General features: G+C 36.1%; 1 protein-coding gene across 4 annotated transcripts in view; it reads left to right on the forward strand.

Annotated features, from left to right (window-relative positions):
- Unc5c (unc-5 netrin receptor C) overlaps positions 1-19834 on the forward strand; it is a 359603-nt gene that overhangs the window by 290186 nt on the left and 49583 nt on the right. For all 4 annotated transcript variants that reach the window (XM_006986136.4, XM_006986137.4, XM_076575063.1 and 1 more), the window contains exons 6-7: positions 1394-1561; positions 3901-4065. In XM_006986136.4, the coding sequence (XP_006986198.1) occupies positions 1394-1561; positions 3901-4065 (333 nt within the window). The remainder of the gene's footprint in view (positions 1-1393; positions 1562-3900; positions 4066-19834) is intronic.

A 19834-nucleotide genomic window follows, 5' to 3' on the forward strand; every position in this document is an offset into this window, starting at 1 on the left:
TTGTATGTATAGGTAGTACATTAAGATAATAACTACATGTTATTTTTATTTAATGTGCAATGTTAAACATCTATGTTTCATTACATAACCTCCTCTTTTATCATTTTCCCCCCGGAGCTAAAGACCAAACCCAAGGCCTTGTGCTTGCTAGGCAAGCACTCTACCACTGAGCTAAATCCCCAACCCCCTCTTTTATCATTTTCATGGCATAATTGTACAACTTAACATTTTCCTATATTTAACATCATAAGTGCTTCTAATTATTTATCACTATGTTTAAAAATCTTTTATGAAGATACCTTTGTTCATGTCTGAAATGCAGTCATGTTTATTTCCTGATTAACAGATTTCTTAGAAAATGTAATTTGGGGCAAATAATTAGCATTGCATGTGTAAAATCTGTGTTGATTCAGTAACTAACCTTCTTTACCTCAAGGAAACTTGTCCCATAGTGTTCTAACTAGCAGCAGACATTTCATGTTTAAAATTACTTCATTAAAAAATTATATAAGCGCTGGGTGGCAGTGACACTCGTGAGGCAGAACCAGGCAGATCTCTGTGAGTTCAACACCAGCCTGGTCTACAGAGCAAGATCCAGGACAGGCACCAAAACTACACAAAGAAACCCTGTCTCAAAAAACCAAATATATATATGCACAAATTATTGAACTACTTTTCTAGAGGGCAGATGTCCAGAAATGAATAGTGTGAGTCATGTGGAATTCTTGTTTTGTAATCACATACAATTGACCCCTCCATCACATACCATAATTAGCCTTTCTGCATAAGATGAGTATCTATTTCAAATGTACCAACCAATTGCCAGCTCAATCAGATGACCAATTTATTTAAAACAAGGATACTGGAAGATATAATTCTGTTATTTGGTTCATATAGGTTTGCAGGTTTGTGAAACTGGATAAAATTCCTTGAAAAGCTGTGAAGTTTGAAAATACTGAAGAAAAACACTTAATCATTTGTATTTTATAGATAATCAAAGTGATTTTTATTTAGTTCCCAGGCTTAGGTTCATAGCCTTGGCATCCAGATGTAAACATTTATGCGAGATAAGCTGTCAAAAGTAATTTTGGGAGTTTAACTAGATAAAGGGATATATTTTTTCTTAAGAATGTTAGCCAAGGAAAAGAGAACATAGTTTTATTTATTTTTATAAGTGAGTAAATTATGGAAAATAATTTTATATATCTCGATTTAGATTTTTCAGCTATACAACAAAACTCTGAAACTATGATAACCATGGCCTCCTCTAGCATTGAAATCTTGTTCTTTTTATGGCTACATGGGAAATGATTCTAGTCTTTATGCTGTGTGTGGCTTGTGTATTGTACATTCCCATGTGTTTAATCTACCATTTGTGGTTTGTCTCATTCAGTTAATGGTGGCTGGTCCACTTGGACAGAGTGGTCTGTGTGTAACAGCCGCTGTGGACGAGGATATCAGAAACGTACGAGAACCTGTACCAATCCAGCCCCACTCAATGGTGGGGCCTTCTGTGAGGGGCAGAGTGTGCAGAAAATAGCATGCACTACGTTGTGCCCAGGTAAATACATATTGTCTCCTTCCAAATGTTTGCTACCATTCTAAAAATGTATATTAAAACTATATACCTAATCTTGACTTAAATGTGTGATAAACATGATTTAAATCTATTCTATGTTCAGTATCTACCTTTCCAAGAAGATAAACCTTCCTCCAAAAGAGCCCTTAACTTTACCACCTAAATATGCAAAGTGCTATAAGAGAACAAACAACCATGAATATAATCTTATGCTTCTCAGAGAAACTGCCAGAGGCAAAATTGCACTACTATAATTCAAATGATTTGAACAACATTGAAAACCACATAACATTAGAAATAACAACCCTTGATCTTCAGAAAATCATGAAAATTAATAGGAACTGAAATTTAGAAAATGTTTTATCCTGAAATAGTTGATATGTAGTGTCAGGTTCTGGACAGGGGCAAATAAAACATTTGGAATGAATTAAAAGAAAGGCTAAGCTTTGTGACACATAAGGTAATGGATTTGGAAAATACAACATAGCCAGCTCTTTATTATCTGTACACCTTGGTCATCTGTCTTATGAATTATTTGCAGTGGTTTTTATACCAAGATTGCATCCCTCTGCCACATGGCATCATCTTGTAGTATTTTATGTTTCTACCAGCTCTTGACTCCAGGTAAATTTGAGTTAATAGTTAACCAAATCCAACCAAAATCCCAAATGCATTAAAATGCCTAGTCATATAATATGTCCAGAAGTTATGATAAAATTGTTTTGAAATAATCCATAAATTCAGTGTACTCAATGGTTAGGGATTCTATTATCAATTTCAGTGTTTGAATACACAGACTTGGCTCTTTTTACTTTGCCCAATTTTCTTTACTGCTCATCCTTTCATAAAGCATTTTTCAGAAGTGAGCACAGAGAAAAATGTAATCCATGGGTTACATTTTCAAGTATTGATTCCTAGTATTAAAATGGGTTCCTGTACTGAACCTTTCAGGGCTCTCATTTATCGAACACATTTTGACTTATAGGTAAGTGTAGAAGTTCAGATTTTACCATACACTGTCCCTTATTTCACCTAGGTTATGACTTACATAATCCAGAGTCCATTGATCAGTTTTAGTCAAAAGAACAATATGGTTGTACACACACACAGTACATACATGCACACCACATACACAAACACACACATAAATTTGTGCTAGTGCTTTAAGTAACAGGCACATATTGTTGAGCTACAGTGAAGCAAATGTCACTGCTCTGGGTAATTGCGAGTTGAAGTATGGACATCTCCCATATTATGGAAATAGTAAAGTGTTCCTTAATTCTGCACATTAGTGTGTTTATATCCTAGTACATATTATGGGTAGTACATTTTCTTAGTAATAAGACAGATTTGTCAAATACTGTAAGCTACTAAAATTTATATTATTTTTTCCAGTATTCTGATTTGAGAAGTATAAAGGTTAAATAAATGATGTTTGGCATTGTTTTATGTAGAATTATAGGTAATCGTAAATATTTTTGTATTTCAGGGGGAAATCAAACACTTCTTAAAGTTGGTTTAACATTTTAATCCTACTTTTTTACTATACTTAAAAGGATATGTTTTGAAGTATGACAGTTTATTCTTCAAATTGACATCAAATGGTATATTCTCAAGATAGAGATATCTCAGCTCATTATCACTGAACTTACTTGCAAGTAATCCACCCAAATTAGAATCAAATTGGATCAATTTTGAATTGTTATGTCACTGCCAAAATTAGTGATTTACTTAAATATAATTTCAGCATGAATGGAAATGTGCAGAGCATCAAATAATGGAGAGAAATCATAAAATAAGCTATAAATAATATTGTCTTTACAGGAAGGCATGGCAAAGGTTTCAGCCAAATCAAGTGGCCTGGATGACAAAAAGAATATAGAAGTCAAGAGAGGGGGAGGGGAGAAAACAGGGAGAAGAGAATGAATGAGTTCTTTCACTACTACACATCCTTACATATTTGATTTCACAGTTTACATGACACTATAAAGGAAGGAATTTTAGATCAAAAAGCAAGCCTTCTGATCTTCAATACAATATCGAGAAGCCTTACCTTTAATGAATAAATAGGAAGTGTGATGACTTGCTTACATAGCTCCTGATGTGTCCCAGTAAGCCTTCCTTGACCCATCAGAAGGAACAGAATGCACAGAACTCCCACAAGTAGAGCATAACTCATTCACCAGAGGCTTAAGTGAATTCCAGGCTTCTCACTAGGTTATCTTCTGCCATTCTTATTGCTATGTTGAAATTGAGCTGTGCTTCTTTTCCCGTTTAAGTATCTGCTTGTTCTGACCTCATGCTGGCTTTTCCCATGGCAGTGGATGGCAGGTGGACATCATGGAGCAAGTGGTCAACCTGTGGGACTGAATGCACCCATTGGCGCAGGAGGGAGTGTACAGCTCCAGCACCCAAGAATGGGGGCAAAGACTGTGATGGCCTGGTCCTGCAGTCCAAGAACTGCACTGATGGGCTATGCATGCAGGGTAAGTCAAACTGAGGAAATGCAGACACCGAGAGGTCTGAGACCGAGACATTTGGATATCTTGAAGGAATATTAGTAATTGAGGATACTGAACAGCAATTAAAATGTAATGATGCAGCTCTATCCCAGCTTTCTTTCATAATTGGGTAAAGCTAATCTCTCAGGAACCAGAATGAATATTGATTGTCAGGTTAACAAATGTTACACATAGTATTGCTTTCACTCAAGCAAAAACAAACAAACAAAACAACAACAACAAAAAAATTCAGCCATTTTCATGAAGAGGCTGTCATTCTTTCCAGAGAACTGTTAACTCAGCTGTATTACCTTGCATATGAGGGTACCTAAAACTCCTCATAGAATCAAAACATGTCTTCCAAAAAGTGAGCTATTTATTTGTAATTCATGCCTGGCACTGAAACAACATCCTTGAAATATAAAATATACAAGGACAAAATATTTCTGCAGGTAGTTTTATGAATGTACAATAAATCTTCAGTTAAGAACATCTCTCAACCTCTTGAAAGTGCTAGGTTTGCATTAGAAATTACATCATGGGTATAATTTAGCTTATTCTAAGAGAACATTATTGATAAAACAATTTTTAATGTGCACAGAAGTTGGCTCAGGTGATATGGTAGATGCAATGAGCTATATTATATTTTCATGCCTTATGCATAGAATTTTGTCAGTGAAATGATAGCTTGCATTTAATACTTGCAAACTCCTAATCATTTGTTGAAGAGCTTTGGGATGTCCATTATTTATTATCTCTTTTCCTGACAATGAAATAAAGCATATAGAATTCTTCAGGCAAATGGATTAAATAATGTACCATGGTGAATCTGAACTAATGGTGGCCAAATGTTGACATTCCTCATGCATGCTGCATATACAATGAGAGAGATTTATTCACAGAGGAGTATTTGTGTTTGTTATTTAAGAACAAGGACTTTGTTTTCACCACACAAATGCAACTTTGTTTACTTTTCAGATTCTATATACACAAGGACCTTTAAAAAGAAAATTCACTTTAAGTACAAATACATAATAATGTTGCTCACACTAAATGAAAATCCAGGAGCCTCTCTCAGTTGTGTTCCACAGACATTGCCATATTCCTAAGCTTCTGATGACTAGAGGTAGCTACCATGTACCTCACTGTTCATTCTAGAAATGTAAACAATAGAGAGAAGACAGCTGTTTATTAATTGTCTTTTTAGAGATACAGGTTTCATCCCCAGGCACAAGTTTTAATTGAGGACAAAAAATAAAAACATAGAATATGCCACTTTATTATTATCTCATATTCTTCTTTAGTATGAAACTAACTGATTGATGTAATTGATAAGTACAAATATTTAGATTGGGGTGTTGTTTTTCTTTAATACTTTCATCCTATCTCAATATAATAACTCAACATTGATAGATAAAATACCTCCTGCTTCTACTACATGTATTTAAATTCTGAGCAAGATGGTTTATAATAACTATAGTGCTACATGCTACATTTCCTCTACAAAATACTTTCTAAACTATGACATTTGTCTTCACACTAAGACCTCATGACTATCAGTTCCTCAGTATCTAGCTCATTTCTCATAACCATAATGGAATTTTCCCTCATGAATGAATATTTACCAACAATAATGGCTGGCAGTGTGCTTATAATTAGGAAAGATAATTTGGGGCACAGGTGGTGATTTTGGTTTGTTTACTTATGTGTTTTCTTGCTTTAAAAAAATCAAGTCCCTTATGGGACAAAAACACTTTGGAGTTTGGATGGAAGTCGCTCAGGTAAAAAGCCATCTTTTCCTGCTGCTGTGATTTCTTATGCTAGCAGTTCCTACTCAGTCAATAAACTCTCTCATCTGTCCTCCTAGATCTACTCTAGCCCAGCAGAGAATTGTAGTCTCTACCACTATTGATTTCCTGGGTGATAAAACAATGGCAGAGAGATTGCTTCACTGTATAATTACAGTGTTTTACAGCGCACACTTACAGCCTCTGTTTCCCACTAAGCTTGAAATTTCTGGAGAAATATTGCTGCCAAAGTTTTACAAAGAAATAATATTACCTTTGGTTAGAAAACAAAAGTCTTTTTAACAACAAAAGTACAAAGCTTGGAAGAGAGACAATGTCCATGTTAAGAGAAAAGAATGGACTGGGACAGAAGGCCACAGAGTAGCAATTGCCTATGAGGAATTTGACATCTAATATGCATTTGCTCTGGGGTAACTCATATATCTTGAATGAATTTAGCAATACAATCATATTACCTAAAAACAAAGCCAGGCTACTCAATGTCAGACCAAGTAAAAAATGAAATAATTAATTCTACTCAAATTATATGTAATTAACTCTGTTATGAATATTGGTGCACTGCTAGGTAAAAGAAGCTCTAAGTTCCTGATACATCTGAGTAGGATTCAAGTAATGTACCATAGTACATTACTTTTCAATAAGCTAAACAGGTATTTAAGATCTATGAAAGGTGAAATTAATAGAAAATGCTGTTGTCAATATTTAGTCATTATTTTTCTCAAAACAACCAAATTATGACACATTTATTTCTTTACCACCTAACAATAGCATGTTACATACTTGAATACCACTATACACACAAGGAGAGAACAGGAAGAAGAGAGGAAAATCTACCAGTACCAGGAAGGTACTTGTTGCTGGAGGGCTTCTCTCCAAGTTCCACCAAGCCCCGCAGTCCCACAATCCACGTATAAAATAATCACTCAGAGGCTTATATTGCATTTAAACTGTATGGCCGTGGCAGGCTTCTTGCTAACTGTTCTTATATCTTAAATTAACCCAATTCTATAAATCTATACATTGACACATCGCTTGTGGCTTACCGGCGTCTTTACATGCTGCTTGTCCTGGCGGTGGCTGGCAGTGTCTCCCCCTCCTTCTTCCTGTTCCCTCAATTCTCCTCTCTCCTTGTCCCGCCTATACTTCCTGGCCAGTGTTTTATTTATAAAGAGTGATATCCACAGCACTTCCCCTTTTCTTCTTTTTTTAAAAAGGAAGGTTTTAACTTTAACATAGTAAAATTACATATAACAAAACAATTATCGAGCAAGAATTACAGTTACAATATTAAAAAAGATGTCCTATCTTATATTTGTGAGTTTAAGATTTTATATCTAACTTATCTTTTATCATAACTGAGGAAATTGCAACTATCTAGTCTTCAACCACATCAAAGACCTCAGAAGGATATAATATTACCTGAGAAATGGGAGAAGGATGTAAGCAACTTTCGGGAGTCTTACAGGGTAAGACAGAGATAGCTGACAGACTGGACAGTCACCTAATGTTCCTTTGTAAAGTTGGGGCATCTGTCTTTAGCTCACAGGCCTAGAGTCTCTCCGTCATTTTTTTCAGTGTCCTGTAGAATGTCTGGCAGTTTTCTCTGCAAAGCAGGAACCTGAAGGACCATCTTGTCAAGCAAAGTTTAGTGGTCATCTTTCCATGGGTCTTGCATGTCCAGTCGATCAAGCAGTCCAGGCAAGAACAGTTTCTTGGCCAAATGGCTATCTTTGCCAAGATGAAGATAAACTCCATATGGAGTGTCTTCAATGCTCATCCTCCTCTCCGAAGTAAATCCAGTGCTACCAGGAGCAGACATGTCTCACTGTCCAGAACGTCTAAATTTTTAAAATATTTTAAATGCCATATTCTGTTGGTCTTTGAAGTGTTTGAAGACTACCTATCTATCTGAAATATATCTATGTTTACATAGAAGACTTATCTAACATGGCTATAAATATGATTATCATAGATGACTAATTATTAATCTATTTCTTAATTATCCATTACAATTTTAAATGAGTTACATAAACATAATACCTCAAAGAAGAATAGAAATATATATACAGCATAACAAAATTAACTTTAAGTTTGTATCAATAAACTAAAATTTATACCAATGTAAAACGTTTTAAACATAAACTAAAATATATACCAATGTAAATCATTTTAAATAAGTTGTTCTTTAAAAGTAGGTTCATTAATCTACCCTTTTTCTTATCATCTCTATATCCTATATATCTATATCATACCCCCTTTTCTTTTTTAGAAAGAGATCGCATTTATAATCAACCTGTTTTAAATAAAAATATTGGTTTTTCTCTGTCCCATACCAGAGGGCTCTTCTGATTTGGGACACAAGAATCTCTTAACCATTTTTTTTTAAATATGTCGGGGTTTAGAGGGGGAGTGAGCCAATTCCACCTCTAAAGCCAGCTTGGTATATTTGGGAATTAGGGCGTAGCATCTCTTACTACTCCCTGCTGGAGGGGGGCGCTGTATCTTATGGGGACGCAAAGAAAATTTTAGGCCTATGGGGTAGTCCATGAGGCTGTATTGTGTGAGCCAGTTGCCTTGAAACCGCTCTGGATGTTAGATTATCTGGGCCATGGTGTCATCAGAGACCTTTCAGGGGGTCTTGGCTGGTGAAAACTGATGTATCTTAATCTGGAACAAATCCATAGCCTCTGGCTTTCTATGGAAACAAAAGCAGAACCTCTTTTCCAAAGCAACATATCCTTACATCCAAATTTTGAAGTCAAGGTACCTTTAAAATATACATATTGGTTAAATTTAACATCTTTTTCTATCAAATGTTTTTTGTAGTTAAAAATCCCAAAGACAACACAATCCAGATTCTCTGTGTAATATTTATCTTTACATGGCTTTTTTTATATTAATTTATCTTTTTTTGTCTCTTTAAAGCCTATGTATATTTTACACACATTGTAAACTATTTTATCTGAATCAGCCTTATTGTGAGCCTATTGTTTTAAACTGTAGCATTCTAAGACTGAAAAGGCACTGTGGCTGCTGGCTCCACCCTCTTCAGCTCCCCAACATGGTGTTTTCCGCCAGTTCTGTGAGCCATCAAGTCTCAGAAATAGTGGGTCTATGCTTTTATCAAAGCAGCGTGTAGCCCAGAAACTTCTTTTTTTATTATTATTATTACTAGTAAAGACTAAATCTATCACACAGTGTAATGTGCCGCTGGCAGACGCCTCATTACCGCCATACTGCTGGTCAAACGCACATGCCAGGAACCCATCAGTGTTCAAACCCGCGTTTTGCCGTGTCTAGCTGCCCATATGAGACATGAAGCAGGAACCTGGTTTTGGCTCTGTTTAGAATTGGTTATTAAATATTCTCAGGTTTAAGGTGGAAACTCGAGCCGTTGGGAGCCATTTGTTGCTGGAGGGCTTCTCTCCAGGTTCTACAAAGCCCCACAGTCCCACAATCCACATATAAAATAATCACTCAGGTGCTTATATTGCCTATAAACTGCATGGACATGGCAGGCTTCTTGCTAACTGTTCTTATATCTTAAATTAACCCATTTCTATACATCTATACCTTGCCAGGTACTGCAAGGCCGTAGGAGAAGGGGCTGTGTGGGAGACACCAAAGTGGCCAAGAGCAGAAGTGGACATGATTTGAGTCTTGGAGTGTGTGCGAGTCAGGATTTGCATTGGGGTCAGAAACTTAGTGAAAGTATTGGCCTGAGATTTGGAGCAAGAACTTAATAAAGCTGTAATTCATTCATTGCTGCCCACCATGAAAAACAAGTGGAACTTTTTTGCCAACCATCCCAAAGAAACCACAGGAAAATCACAGAGGGAAAAAGGAAAGTGAAGTGTTTGTTTAAGTAAAATCTGTAGTAAAACCACAATGCTATACCCAGCTGTGGGATGGCACTTGAAATATATTATGGAAAGATATGTAATTACCATCTTTGTAGCACTTTCTGAGGCAGCATAGCAGACAGCAAGGCACGAGACAGGTCCCTTCTGCAATCTAAGTGCATTGGTCTATGAGGAAAAAAAGCCCAGTCCTGAAAATTGCATGAAATAATAGTTTAAAATTCCCTAGAGAACAGTCCAGTGTAAGGGATAACCTACAATAAAAGAAAAGAGTTGGCACTCCCATCACAGGGACTCAGGACAATAGTAAGTAAAAGTATAACCACAACTGTATTTGACAATGAAAAGCATAGATATTGTAACAATGATGGGCATATCTGGGGAAATCAAATAGAATGTTGAAAAAATTAAACATGATGGTTGAAATTTAAAACTCCATGCAAAATAAATAATCAGATTAGCTACAGCTATAGATAAAGGTGAAGAAAAAGATCAGGAAACTGGGATGCACATCAAATAGAGCTGAAAGAAACAGATGAAATAAAAGTATGTTATGTAAACAATAGTGCGGTAATTTGTAATTAACATGAGGAAATTTGACATTTATTAATCTAGAAATTAAAAAAGATTATGAGACAATTAGAAACAAAGGATTCATTTGCTTCTCATAAAACTCACTGGGTGAACACAAAATGGAAATTGAGAATTGATAGAATCAAATAAAGAATAGTTGAGGGTTAGCTAAAATTAAGGAGAAACTAAATGATATTATTGTGAAACATAGTAAGTTATAAACTAAGGTAGGATTTTAAAAATCCATATATTATTCTGGAAGCAAATAGTAATGTTTTTCACATTACATTTCATTGATTCAAGTGATCCACATATAATGGTAAGACTGTCTACAAATGTATGAATTGAATATATAAACTAAGGTAAAAAAAATTTAAGGGTAGGAATATAGGGAAAAAGAAAGGCCATGGTAAATATCAACAATAAGCAAGATGATAGAAAGAAATATATACATTTCAAGAAATACAATATAAGTGAACTAAACTCACTTTGTCAATGGAAATTTAAAACCTATGGAAAGAAATCCAGTTTTATGATTTTGCTGTGTTCAATACTTAAACCATACTGAGAAAGATTAAAAATTAAGACATGGAACTTACAATGTCTATTTTAAATAGCTGACTAAAATCTTTGATTATCTGTTTTGACCATCATTTAGTTCCATTTCTCATTTTGCCTAAGTACATATCAGTTATTGTTCAATTCGTAGTTCTAATTTATAAAGTTAATTTGCTTGGGCTCTATAGTTTTAAAATATTTAATTTCCATTTGAAGTAATTTTCAAATGTTTACCAAGCTATGTTGGTTTCATAAGAAGTCTTAACAAAGAGACACTGTCCCAGATATTAAAGTTGACAACAGAGATTGTTCAGTGTTGACTTCTGATCTCTGCAAATACTCTCACAGGGAACAAACATGGACACACACGTGTAACACACATATACACATACACACACACGGTTTTGAGGATCAGTTATAAAAGTACCTAATATTTTGAATTGGTAATTATGCTAAATTTTGATGCATTTGTAGTAGAGACTTGTATTTTACTAGTAGATATTCAGGTCTTCAAAATTATTTCAGGAAAAGAATTCTCAAAATTACAATATCCTTTAACCCACCAAACTCACTTGAATTAACAGATTTCAATTAATTAGTATAAATGCTACATATATATATACATGTTTATCTATAGATTTTCATTTGTTTATATTGCTTTTACTTTTATAAAGCCCATTTTTTATTCTTTGACTATTTTATGTCTATACGAAATACCCTGGCCTTATCCTTCCTCTAACTCCCCTCAACACCTCATTGCCAAAGTTTTGTGTATGTGTGTGTAAAATCATTGAGCCTAATTAGTGGCTACTCACACACGTGTGTGGGATCATTCACTGTGGCAAAGTACCAGTAGCCACAAACCAAAGAAAAGTAATTCTCACTTCCCAGCATCCAAAAACTTCCAATAGCTCTTAAGCCAAGGGTGGCACCTCGGAGCCCCTCCTCCGTGTTGGAAGTTTGAACTATTCTGATTGTATGTGTTCAGATAACAGCACATCTGCTATGAACTCGTATGTACAGCAGCCTTGCCATGTCTGGAAGACAACGCTCTTCCCCACGCTCTGGCTCTCACATTGCTGTTTCTTGGAAGTCAGGCAGCTGAAACACTTGTCTCACCAAAGCTGAGCACTCATGGTCATAAAGATAATTTTTAAAAGTGCAGTGGTGAAGCAATACATAATCACAGGGTGGTAGTGGTGCACACAATTAATCCCAGTACTCAGGGGGAAGAGGCAGGTGGATCTCTGTGACTTGGAGGCCAGCCTGGTCTACAGAGCTAGTTCCAAGACAGCCAAGGAAACACAGAGAAACCTTGTCTTGAAAAACAAAAAAAAGACTGAAAGAAAAGCAAAAGAAATACATAATGATGCATGCACTAAAATACTTTCATGATCCAAACCCAACAAGGCAGGTTTTGGATTTATATATGCATTTTTCTATAACTTTATAAAATTAGCTTAGCAAATTATTGTTGAAAATTATACTTTCCCTGGGCTTATGAGACTATAAGTACTTTTTTCTTTTTCTATATGATTTTTGTTCTGCACATTCATTTTACTTGGTATTTCATTATGTTTCTAGTTATAAACTACATTTTCAAAAAGAAATGTTGAGGAAAGGATAGTGTCCCAGCATGATCTGACAGTGGTTACTCTGAATTTGAGATATAGCAATATTGCTGGTTTATCATGAGATCTTCGTCATGTTGATTCGAATTAGATTGTTAATGATAGTATTTAATAAAATACTAGAAAAAAAAGAAAAGTTTAGTTGTTGAAAACCCAGGTTGGCTAGAGATACTAAAAGCTAGTAAATCAAGTGTTTTGAAGACATGGGGATTTGGAATTGAATAGTGGTTTTCCATTATTTCCCAGTTGCCTGTCATGCACATATCACCCAGTGTTTGCAACCAGCCTTATTCTTAGAGTGTTTGATCTATCAGATTCATTGTGCAATGCTATGAACTGACATTTGTACAACAGGATCCAAATATTTAAGGTATTACCTAAGCTCCACTAAATTTAGGAAGGAAGGAATGGGGGGTGGGTTGGGAGGGGAGGCTGGAGGGGCGGGAGAAGAGAAGAGGGGGATCTATGATTGGTAAGTTAAATGAATAAAAAAAATTCTTAAATAAAATTATTTTAAAAAATAAAATAAAATAAAAATTTAGGCAACCCTGACATCTCATTTTTAAGAAGTTATACACAGAGAGAGAGAGAGAGAGAGAGAGAGAGAGAGAGAGAGAGAGAGAGAGAGAGACTAAAATAGAGATAGAGAAACAGAGTCAGAGACAGACAGAGAGGACCTAACTTTATTGACCTAAATAAAACAAGCAGTTGCTACATTAGAGACAACAAATTATGCCTTCAAATTAAAACTTTGAGGAATTGATGTGGGTATACTAAAATACATTAGCAATGGTAATTAAAGGCATCAGAGTCTCTAAAAAACCTCCAAAGAAACTGGACCTTTTTGTAGGCACACTTAACTTTTTTGAAAGAATGCAATCATTTCAAATACCAAAGTATTTTGATACATTGACTAGCATGGATTATATAATACAAACAAAATAATAACAAAGACAGGGTTTTTCATTTTGAAAATAAAAACATATGTCTAGTTGTTCTGATAAGAGAAAGAAATAAGTCTCACAACAAATTTCAATGTTTTATGTAATAATGCCTATTCAGAAGACAGTGCTGTAGGGGCTACTGTACTGATTATCTATTAAAATATTTCAGTATCTTTGTTATCCTGAAAATTACATGAAGGAAGCTGCTTCCAGTATTTAAAGAAAAACCGTGAAATGGGATTGCATGAGGTGATGACAGAGAGCAAGAAAGAGAAACAGGAAGATACACACACACACACAAATAACAAGAGAATAACTGAGCTCTTAAGAAATCTTTAAATAATGCTAAGCCAACAAATAAACTGATTTTATGTTGAAATACATTGGTATTTTAAAGAGCAGGTAATGTTTTATAATAGTTTAATCCATGTTTCTCTTCCTTTGGAAAATAGTTATCCAAAGACTAAATGTACTCTGGTCCATGAATGTGTATTGCTGGATTAAATTGGTACATTCCTGCAAACATTCCTGTGGATTATAGCTTTTAATTTTATTTGAAATTTGAATTTCCACACTAGTATGTGTAAGAGTTCAAATGTGAACTTAGAATTACTTCTTACTAAAGAGAGTTCTTGCAACGGAAGACAAATTTTAAATTGCAATTTCCAAATAAGAACTGCCTGGAATTGTGTCTGTATCAGTGAACCCCCTGACTCTGGGAAATTAAAATGTTACGCATTGTGCAAATTTAGCACTTTCTACTCATTAAAACATTTGCATGTCACACAGCTCTTCCATCAGTTCTCACCAGCGGAAGTAGCAGAACTCTCTGCATGTAAATTTCAGTGTGGACACACTGCATACCAGGGCTCCTGCAACCCCAGGTGCTTATAACATGGGGAAATCATTTACCTACCAAATCATCATTCTCTAGCTTCAGAATGATGTGATTATAACTGCCTGCGGTGGGCACTTGCCAAGGTGCTAGTCACTTTCTGGCAGAATTCTTGTCAACACAGCAGTTTGGTAGGAATGCGTGGCTGTGAGTGTTAGACAGTGAACACTTGTATCTGCAGTTAAAAGTTGATGCCATAGCTGTGTTTTCTATAGTTCTTGATGTGCGCAGTGTCCCAGATGGCAAATAAATATTCTGTCCATGGACTTCCTGCCCAACACAGTCCTCAATAGTCTCCAGCATAATCAGTGTGGTCTGCCTTTCTACTTTCTGGTAAAACATTTTCCTGCTTTTGAAAGCAAGGATGTGGTCAGAAATGTTAGACCGCAGAAACCTGATGAACACCTATGGAGTCCAAAAAGGTTAGTGTGAGGAGACAAAACCAAGAGCTTTCACCTCTAGTGACATCTCTGGGGGATCAGAAAAGATGTCACTGTTTAGGCTGCACCAACAAGCAGGGCAAAATGGATTTAGTGCAAGGGTGTTAGGTCGATTTTTATTTTATCATCAAAAGCCCGCAGATGGGCTAATACTCTTTCCTATTAAGTCACCTTAGCTCAGGATTCTACATTATTTTATTTTTTTCTGTTGAAGGTCTTTGTTGTGATGGAGTATTTATGAGTGTTACCCCTGAACTTAATAATGTTTTATTCTTCTTTTTTTTTTTTTTTTTTTTTTTTTTTTTTTTTTTTTTTTGGTTTTTTCGAGACAGGGTTTCTCTGTGTAGCTTTGCGCCTTTCCTGGAGCTCACTTGGTAGCCCAGGCTGGCCTCGAACTCACAAAGATCCGCCTGCCTCTGCCTCCCGAGTGCTGGGATTAAAGGCGTGCGCCACCACGCCCGGCTTCTTCTTTTAAAACATTGATGGTTTTGGATTCTCCATCATAAAAGCAATTGAGCAACTGATGCTTAAGCTGGACTGTGAACTGTGATGAATTTCAGGTATTTATGCTGTAGGCACTGTGAGCCCTGAGATAAGACCTTTTCCCTGGTGGGTTGTTTTACATCTACTATTTGTTTTCAGAAGGTGTGCTTAGCAACTGTTACAAATAAAGTCATGAACCAACTTAGTGTGGCATGGCCAGTGTCCTCTAAAAGATGGAGCGACAGATAGCCAGAGTAACCTCAGATGACTGACGTCATGAAAGAAAATGTTCTTTCCCATTTTTGTTGTTATGTCTTAAATTTTACACATTCATTTACTTGGATTTCTGTAAGCCCCATCGATAATAAACTCTCAGAAGAGTGGGTAAATTATAATAAACGACCTTGTGTGTTTTTAACAAACCTGACCTTTGACATCATTAGTGCTCTGATGGGTTTACAAAATAAGCCCTGACTTGGAAGGGGAACAAAAAAGAACCTGGGTATGTTTACTTCTGAGTTACTCTTGAGAATTAACAAGAAAATTTGCATGTTAGGTTGGTGTGCAATCACTGGCAAACGGACCAGGCAGCCAGGTCAAGGAAAAGGGCAAGTCTACATGGAGCAGATTCTTCTAATGATCAGACCTTAAATGAAAAAGAGTCTTAGGAAGTTTTCTAGTGAGTGTATGTCAAATAGATAAATAAAACTGAAACTAACTAAAATTTGGTGATTTGAAAACATTAGCTTGAGCCAGGTGTGGTGGCTCATGTCTATAATCCTAGCACATGGGAGGGTAAGGCAAGAAAAGTCAGGTAGCTGAGGCTACCTAGTGAGTTCCAGACCATAATATACCACACAGTAAGATCTTGTCTCAAACAGAAGAAAAAAATAAAACAGAAGAGCCACAAACTTGCAAAAAAAAAAAAAAACCACAGCTAACACACTTGTGAACTATTGAATTATGATGTGTAACTACAGCATCATAATGTCATCCTCTCAGAAAAGAAATGATCTCCTTTTCTAAAGGTCTTGAAGCATCCTCAAGTCAGTATATACATGTTAAGGTCATGCAAACAATGCCATATTATTCAACAGTGAGTAAACCATGAAGGCAAGCAAGAATCCTTACAAAACCATAGCATCTCCATTTTGACTAGCTTGGTTCCAAATGCAAAGAGTTATAATTCCCACAGCATCTACATACATACTTTCCTTTAAAATATTTTCTAAGTCTGTATCAGGAGTTCTTAAAATTTAGAGGGCATAAAATTATGTTTTTATAGTTAAAGGAATTTCAGTTTTAATTTTAATTCTATTCTGTTTCCACATAATGATGCACTGTTAGGCTGTAGCTGAAATTGTTCCCAACTGTACTCTTCAATGTTGGACGAGACTAAATAGAGTCAAAAATGACTTGAGTTCAATTTAATTAATACTCAAAAATAGAAAAAAAATAACTTCATAGATAGATCCTTTGACTATCCCTAATAACTGTTCTATTATGCAAAGCAAGAAGTTGAAACATTGACTAGAAACTACTGACACACCTCAGACCCACAGATAAATGTTGGAGCCACTGTCTAATCCCAGACCTTTCTCATTTTTACTCCTGTTACGATATGAGCTTTTTTGCCTGATTTTTACTGCTTTATCGTTTTATTTGTTTTTTTTTTTCTGGGGCTGGGGGAATATTGTGCAGACACAATAACCTGGGTGCTGATTCCCAACAAAGTGGCACATGCCTGTAGTCCCAGGGCTGGGGAGATGGAGACTGGTCTGTGCATCTGAATCAGTAACTCCAGATTGTGAGTAGAATGCTACTACCTACATTAAGGTATTTCCCCAGCTTAACTTCCTTATCGAAAATATCCCCCACTGATATGCCCAGAGGTTTATTTCCCTGGTGACTCTAAATTCTGTCAAGTTGACAATCAGAACTAGCCATCACAATAATTTTGGTGTGAAAATATTAATTATACAATAAAAGTAGTTAACATTAAATTATTTTAATTATACAGCTAAGATCATTTTGCTATCATCTACTATTCATACTTTATTGAAAGCAAACAATTTCTTAAAAACTAGAGGAATAAGAATAGTTGCCACATTTGGGGGAAGTGGAGATTCTAGCACTGCCCCTGACGATGCCCAAATGAAACCCCACCCAATAGTCTACATTCAGGCATGTAACTGTGCAGATCCCTGGTATTGGCCATCCACACAAAGACTATATGTTGTTACTGAAATTTGAAACCAAAGAAATGTCTCTTTAAGATAGTTAGACATGGACTCTGATTTTTAAAACAGTTTCACATCAGTTGGAAAAATAAAGGCAGCCTCATCCCTGGATGAACAGATGACCTTGAGTAAAACAGGAGTCACTTCTTTCTCATATCACTTAAATACCATCAACCAGAAAAGGGGTAGGGTAATTGTAGCAGTCCAAGTCTAGAGTCAAAACAAATGCGGATGGGACACCCTGGGGTTAGACAAGGCAAAACTCAGGTATCAACATGATTGACAAGAATAGCTGAAATCAAATTTCATTTGGTTGAGTTTTAACTTGGATACTATTGGAATTATCCTTTCAAGCCTTTCGGACACAGTCTCCTTGATTAGAAGAGCTTAGACAATGTGATCTCTTGAAATTATGTCATGAGCAATTATAAGATGCTTTTGGAGCCAAAGGAGCATTGCACACACCATTCAAGACCTGCTCTTGTTTTTAAGTTGTTAGAAGTTAGTTGAAAGCTTTTCTCCATGATGAGGGCCAACAAGATGGTTCAGTAGCTGATGACCTGAGTCTAACATCCAGATACTATAGCAGAAGAAAAGAACTGTCTCCTGAAAGTTTTACTTTGACCTCCACACATATTCTCTGGTGCCTGAGCACCAACTCTTATTTTTTAGTATTCCAGGTTAGAAAAACTTTGTCTTTAAAAAGTAAAATTCCTTTAAGAATTCAAAGTTCTTCTTTTAAGAGGTTATAGATTATAAGTAGCTCCCTTGTAGCCTGCTCTCCATCTGGCCCAGAGACTAAGGATGCTTCATTCTGCCCAGGTCCTCCTGCCTCTAACAGTGAAAATACCAATTTGAGTGTTGTAATTTAGAGTACATTTTGTTCCCAATAATGTTCATCTCATTTCAGGGCATTTAGTGTCCTTGGACTTCAGTTACTAAATGCCAAAACAAGCCCCCAAACATTGTGAGAATGCAAAGAATAAAAGCCACCGCCTCTGCCCCCTTTTAAGTCCCTCAATGAGAAATGGAGCACTCCCAGTTGAGAAATCAGGCCAGTGTCAATTTTCACTCTGCTCCTGGAAACTCGCTTCTGAAACATGTCACTGTATGGTTGCCAGAAGCCACAAAGGCTAAGCACAAACCCCTTTCAATGGGGACAGTAAGAGTATAGAGTACTTAAAAGAGGTCATCATCCATGGCTTCTCAGAGAAACTTGGCTCCTTGGCTCTGCAGTAAACAGGGAGCTAAAATTAAGGCAAGAGCTCTTAGGTCACTCATTAACTAGGCCACACTCACTGTGCAAAAAAAATGTTCCCTTAGAACTCAGCATGTCAATGCAGAGCAACACTGTGCTTCATAATGATATTGCCATAACTGTTTGCCATTTATTGATTGATTATAAGCATTTTGTAAATCCAATGTCTCCCTTCCTACAGCTATGGAAACAAGAATCTATAGTCTCCTACGCAGATCAGAATACTGAAACTTGGGGGAAGATGTCATTTTTCTAGCATCTCACCACTTAAGAAATGGTAGAGCTGGTATTCAAATAGAAGTCTAGCAGGCTGACAAATTCAAGACCATGAACTCAAGTTCATTACATTGGCCAGCATCCCTGGTGTTCTTTCATTTGGCTTTACTTTAAATATCAAAGAAGTTAAGTGAAATCCCTAAGATATGAACTAGGTTCCAAATAGGCACTACAAAACAGTCATTCTATACTGTGTTCTGCTGGACTTGCTATTTTTCATTATTGCTAGGACTGCACTCAGCAGGGCCACCTCATTAACTGAAGAAAATGTCCCCTGTTGTTTCAGGAGAGGTGAATCAGATGGAAGAGCATAAAAACAAGCTCTGGAAAATGCTTCTCTGTTCTCTCATTTACAGGGTGCAGCAAACTCCCATCCCAGCCTCCTAAGTGGTGTTTTCCTTATGTAGCGGCAAACGTGTTTAGGAGGGGATGGAAACAGTTTCAGAGTTGCCTTCAAAAACTCTTCATCAATGTTTCCATAACATAGTAAATTGGGGCATTGAGCACACTTTAATATTGCTCTGATTTAGGTTTTTTCATGTAGGAAACTAACAGTTTGCCTAGATTTGTCCTAATTGGCTATGAGAAATAACTAATAGTGAGTGAGACAGTTAGGGTTTTTTTTTTATTCTGTTTTGCTGAAAGCAAATTCAAATGCAAGTATTTTACTAGGTATATTGATATATTAAAAGCTATCTCCCAGCTGTGTGGTAACTGAAATACTGCAGCTCTGCTCCTTCTGCAGTTCACTCTCTGTAGAGCATCCAAAGTGACTTGTTTCATGTTTC

Source organism: Peromyscus maniculatus, chromosome 6, assembly GCF_049852395.1.
Source record: "Peromyscus maniculatus bairdii isolate BWxNUB_F1_BW_parent chromosome 6, HU_Pman_BW_mat_3.1, whole genome shotgun sequence".
NCBI classification, from domain to species: Eukaryota; Metazoa; Chordata; class Mammalia; order Rodentia; family Cricetidae; genus Peromyscus; species Peromyscus maniculatus.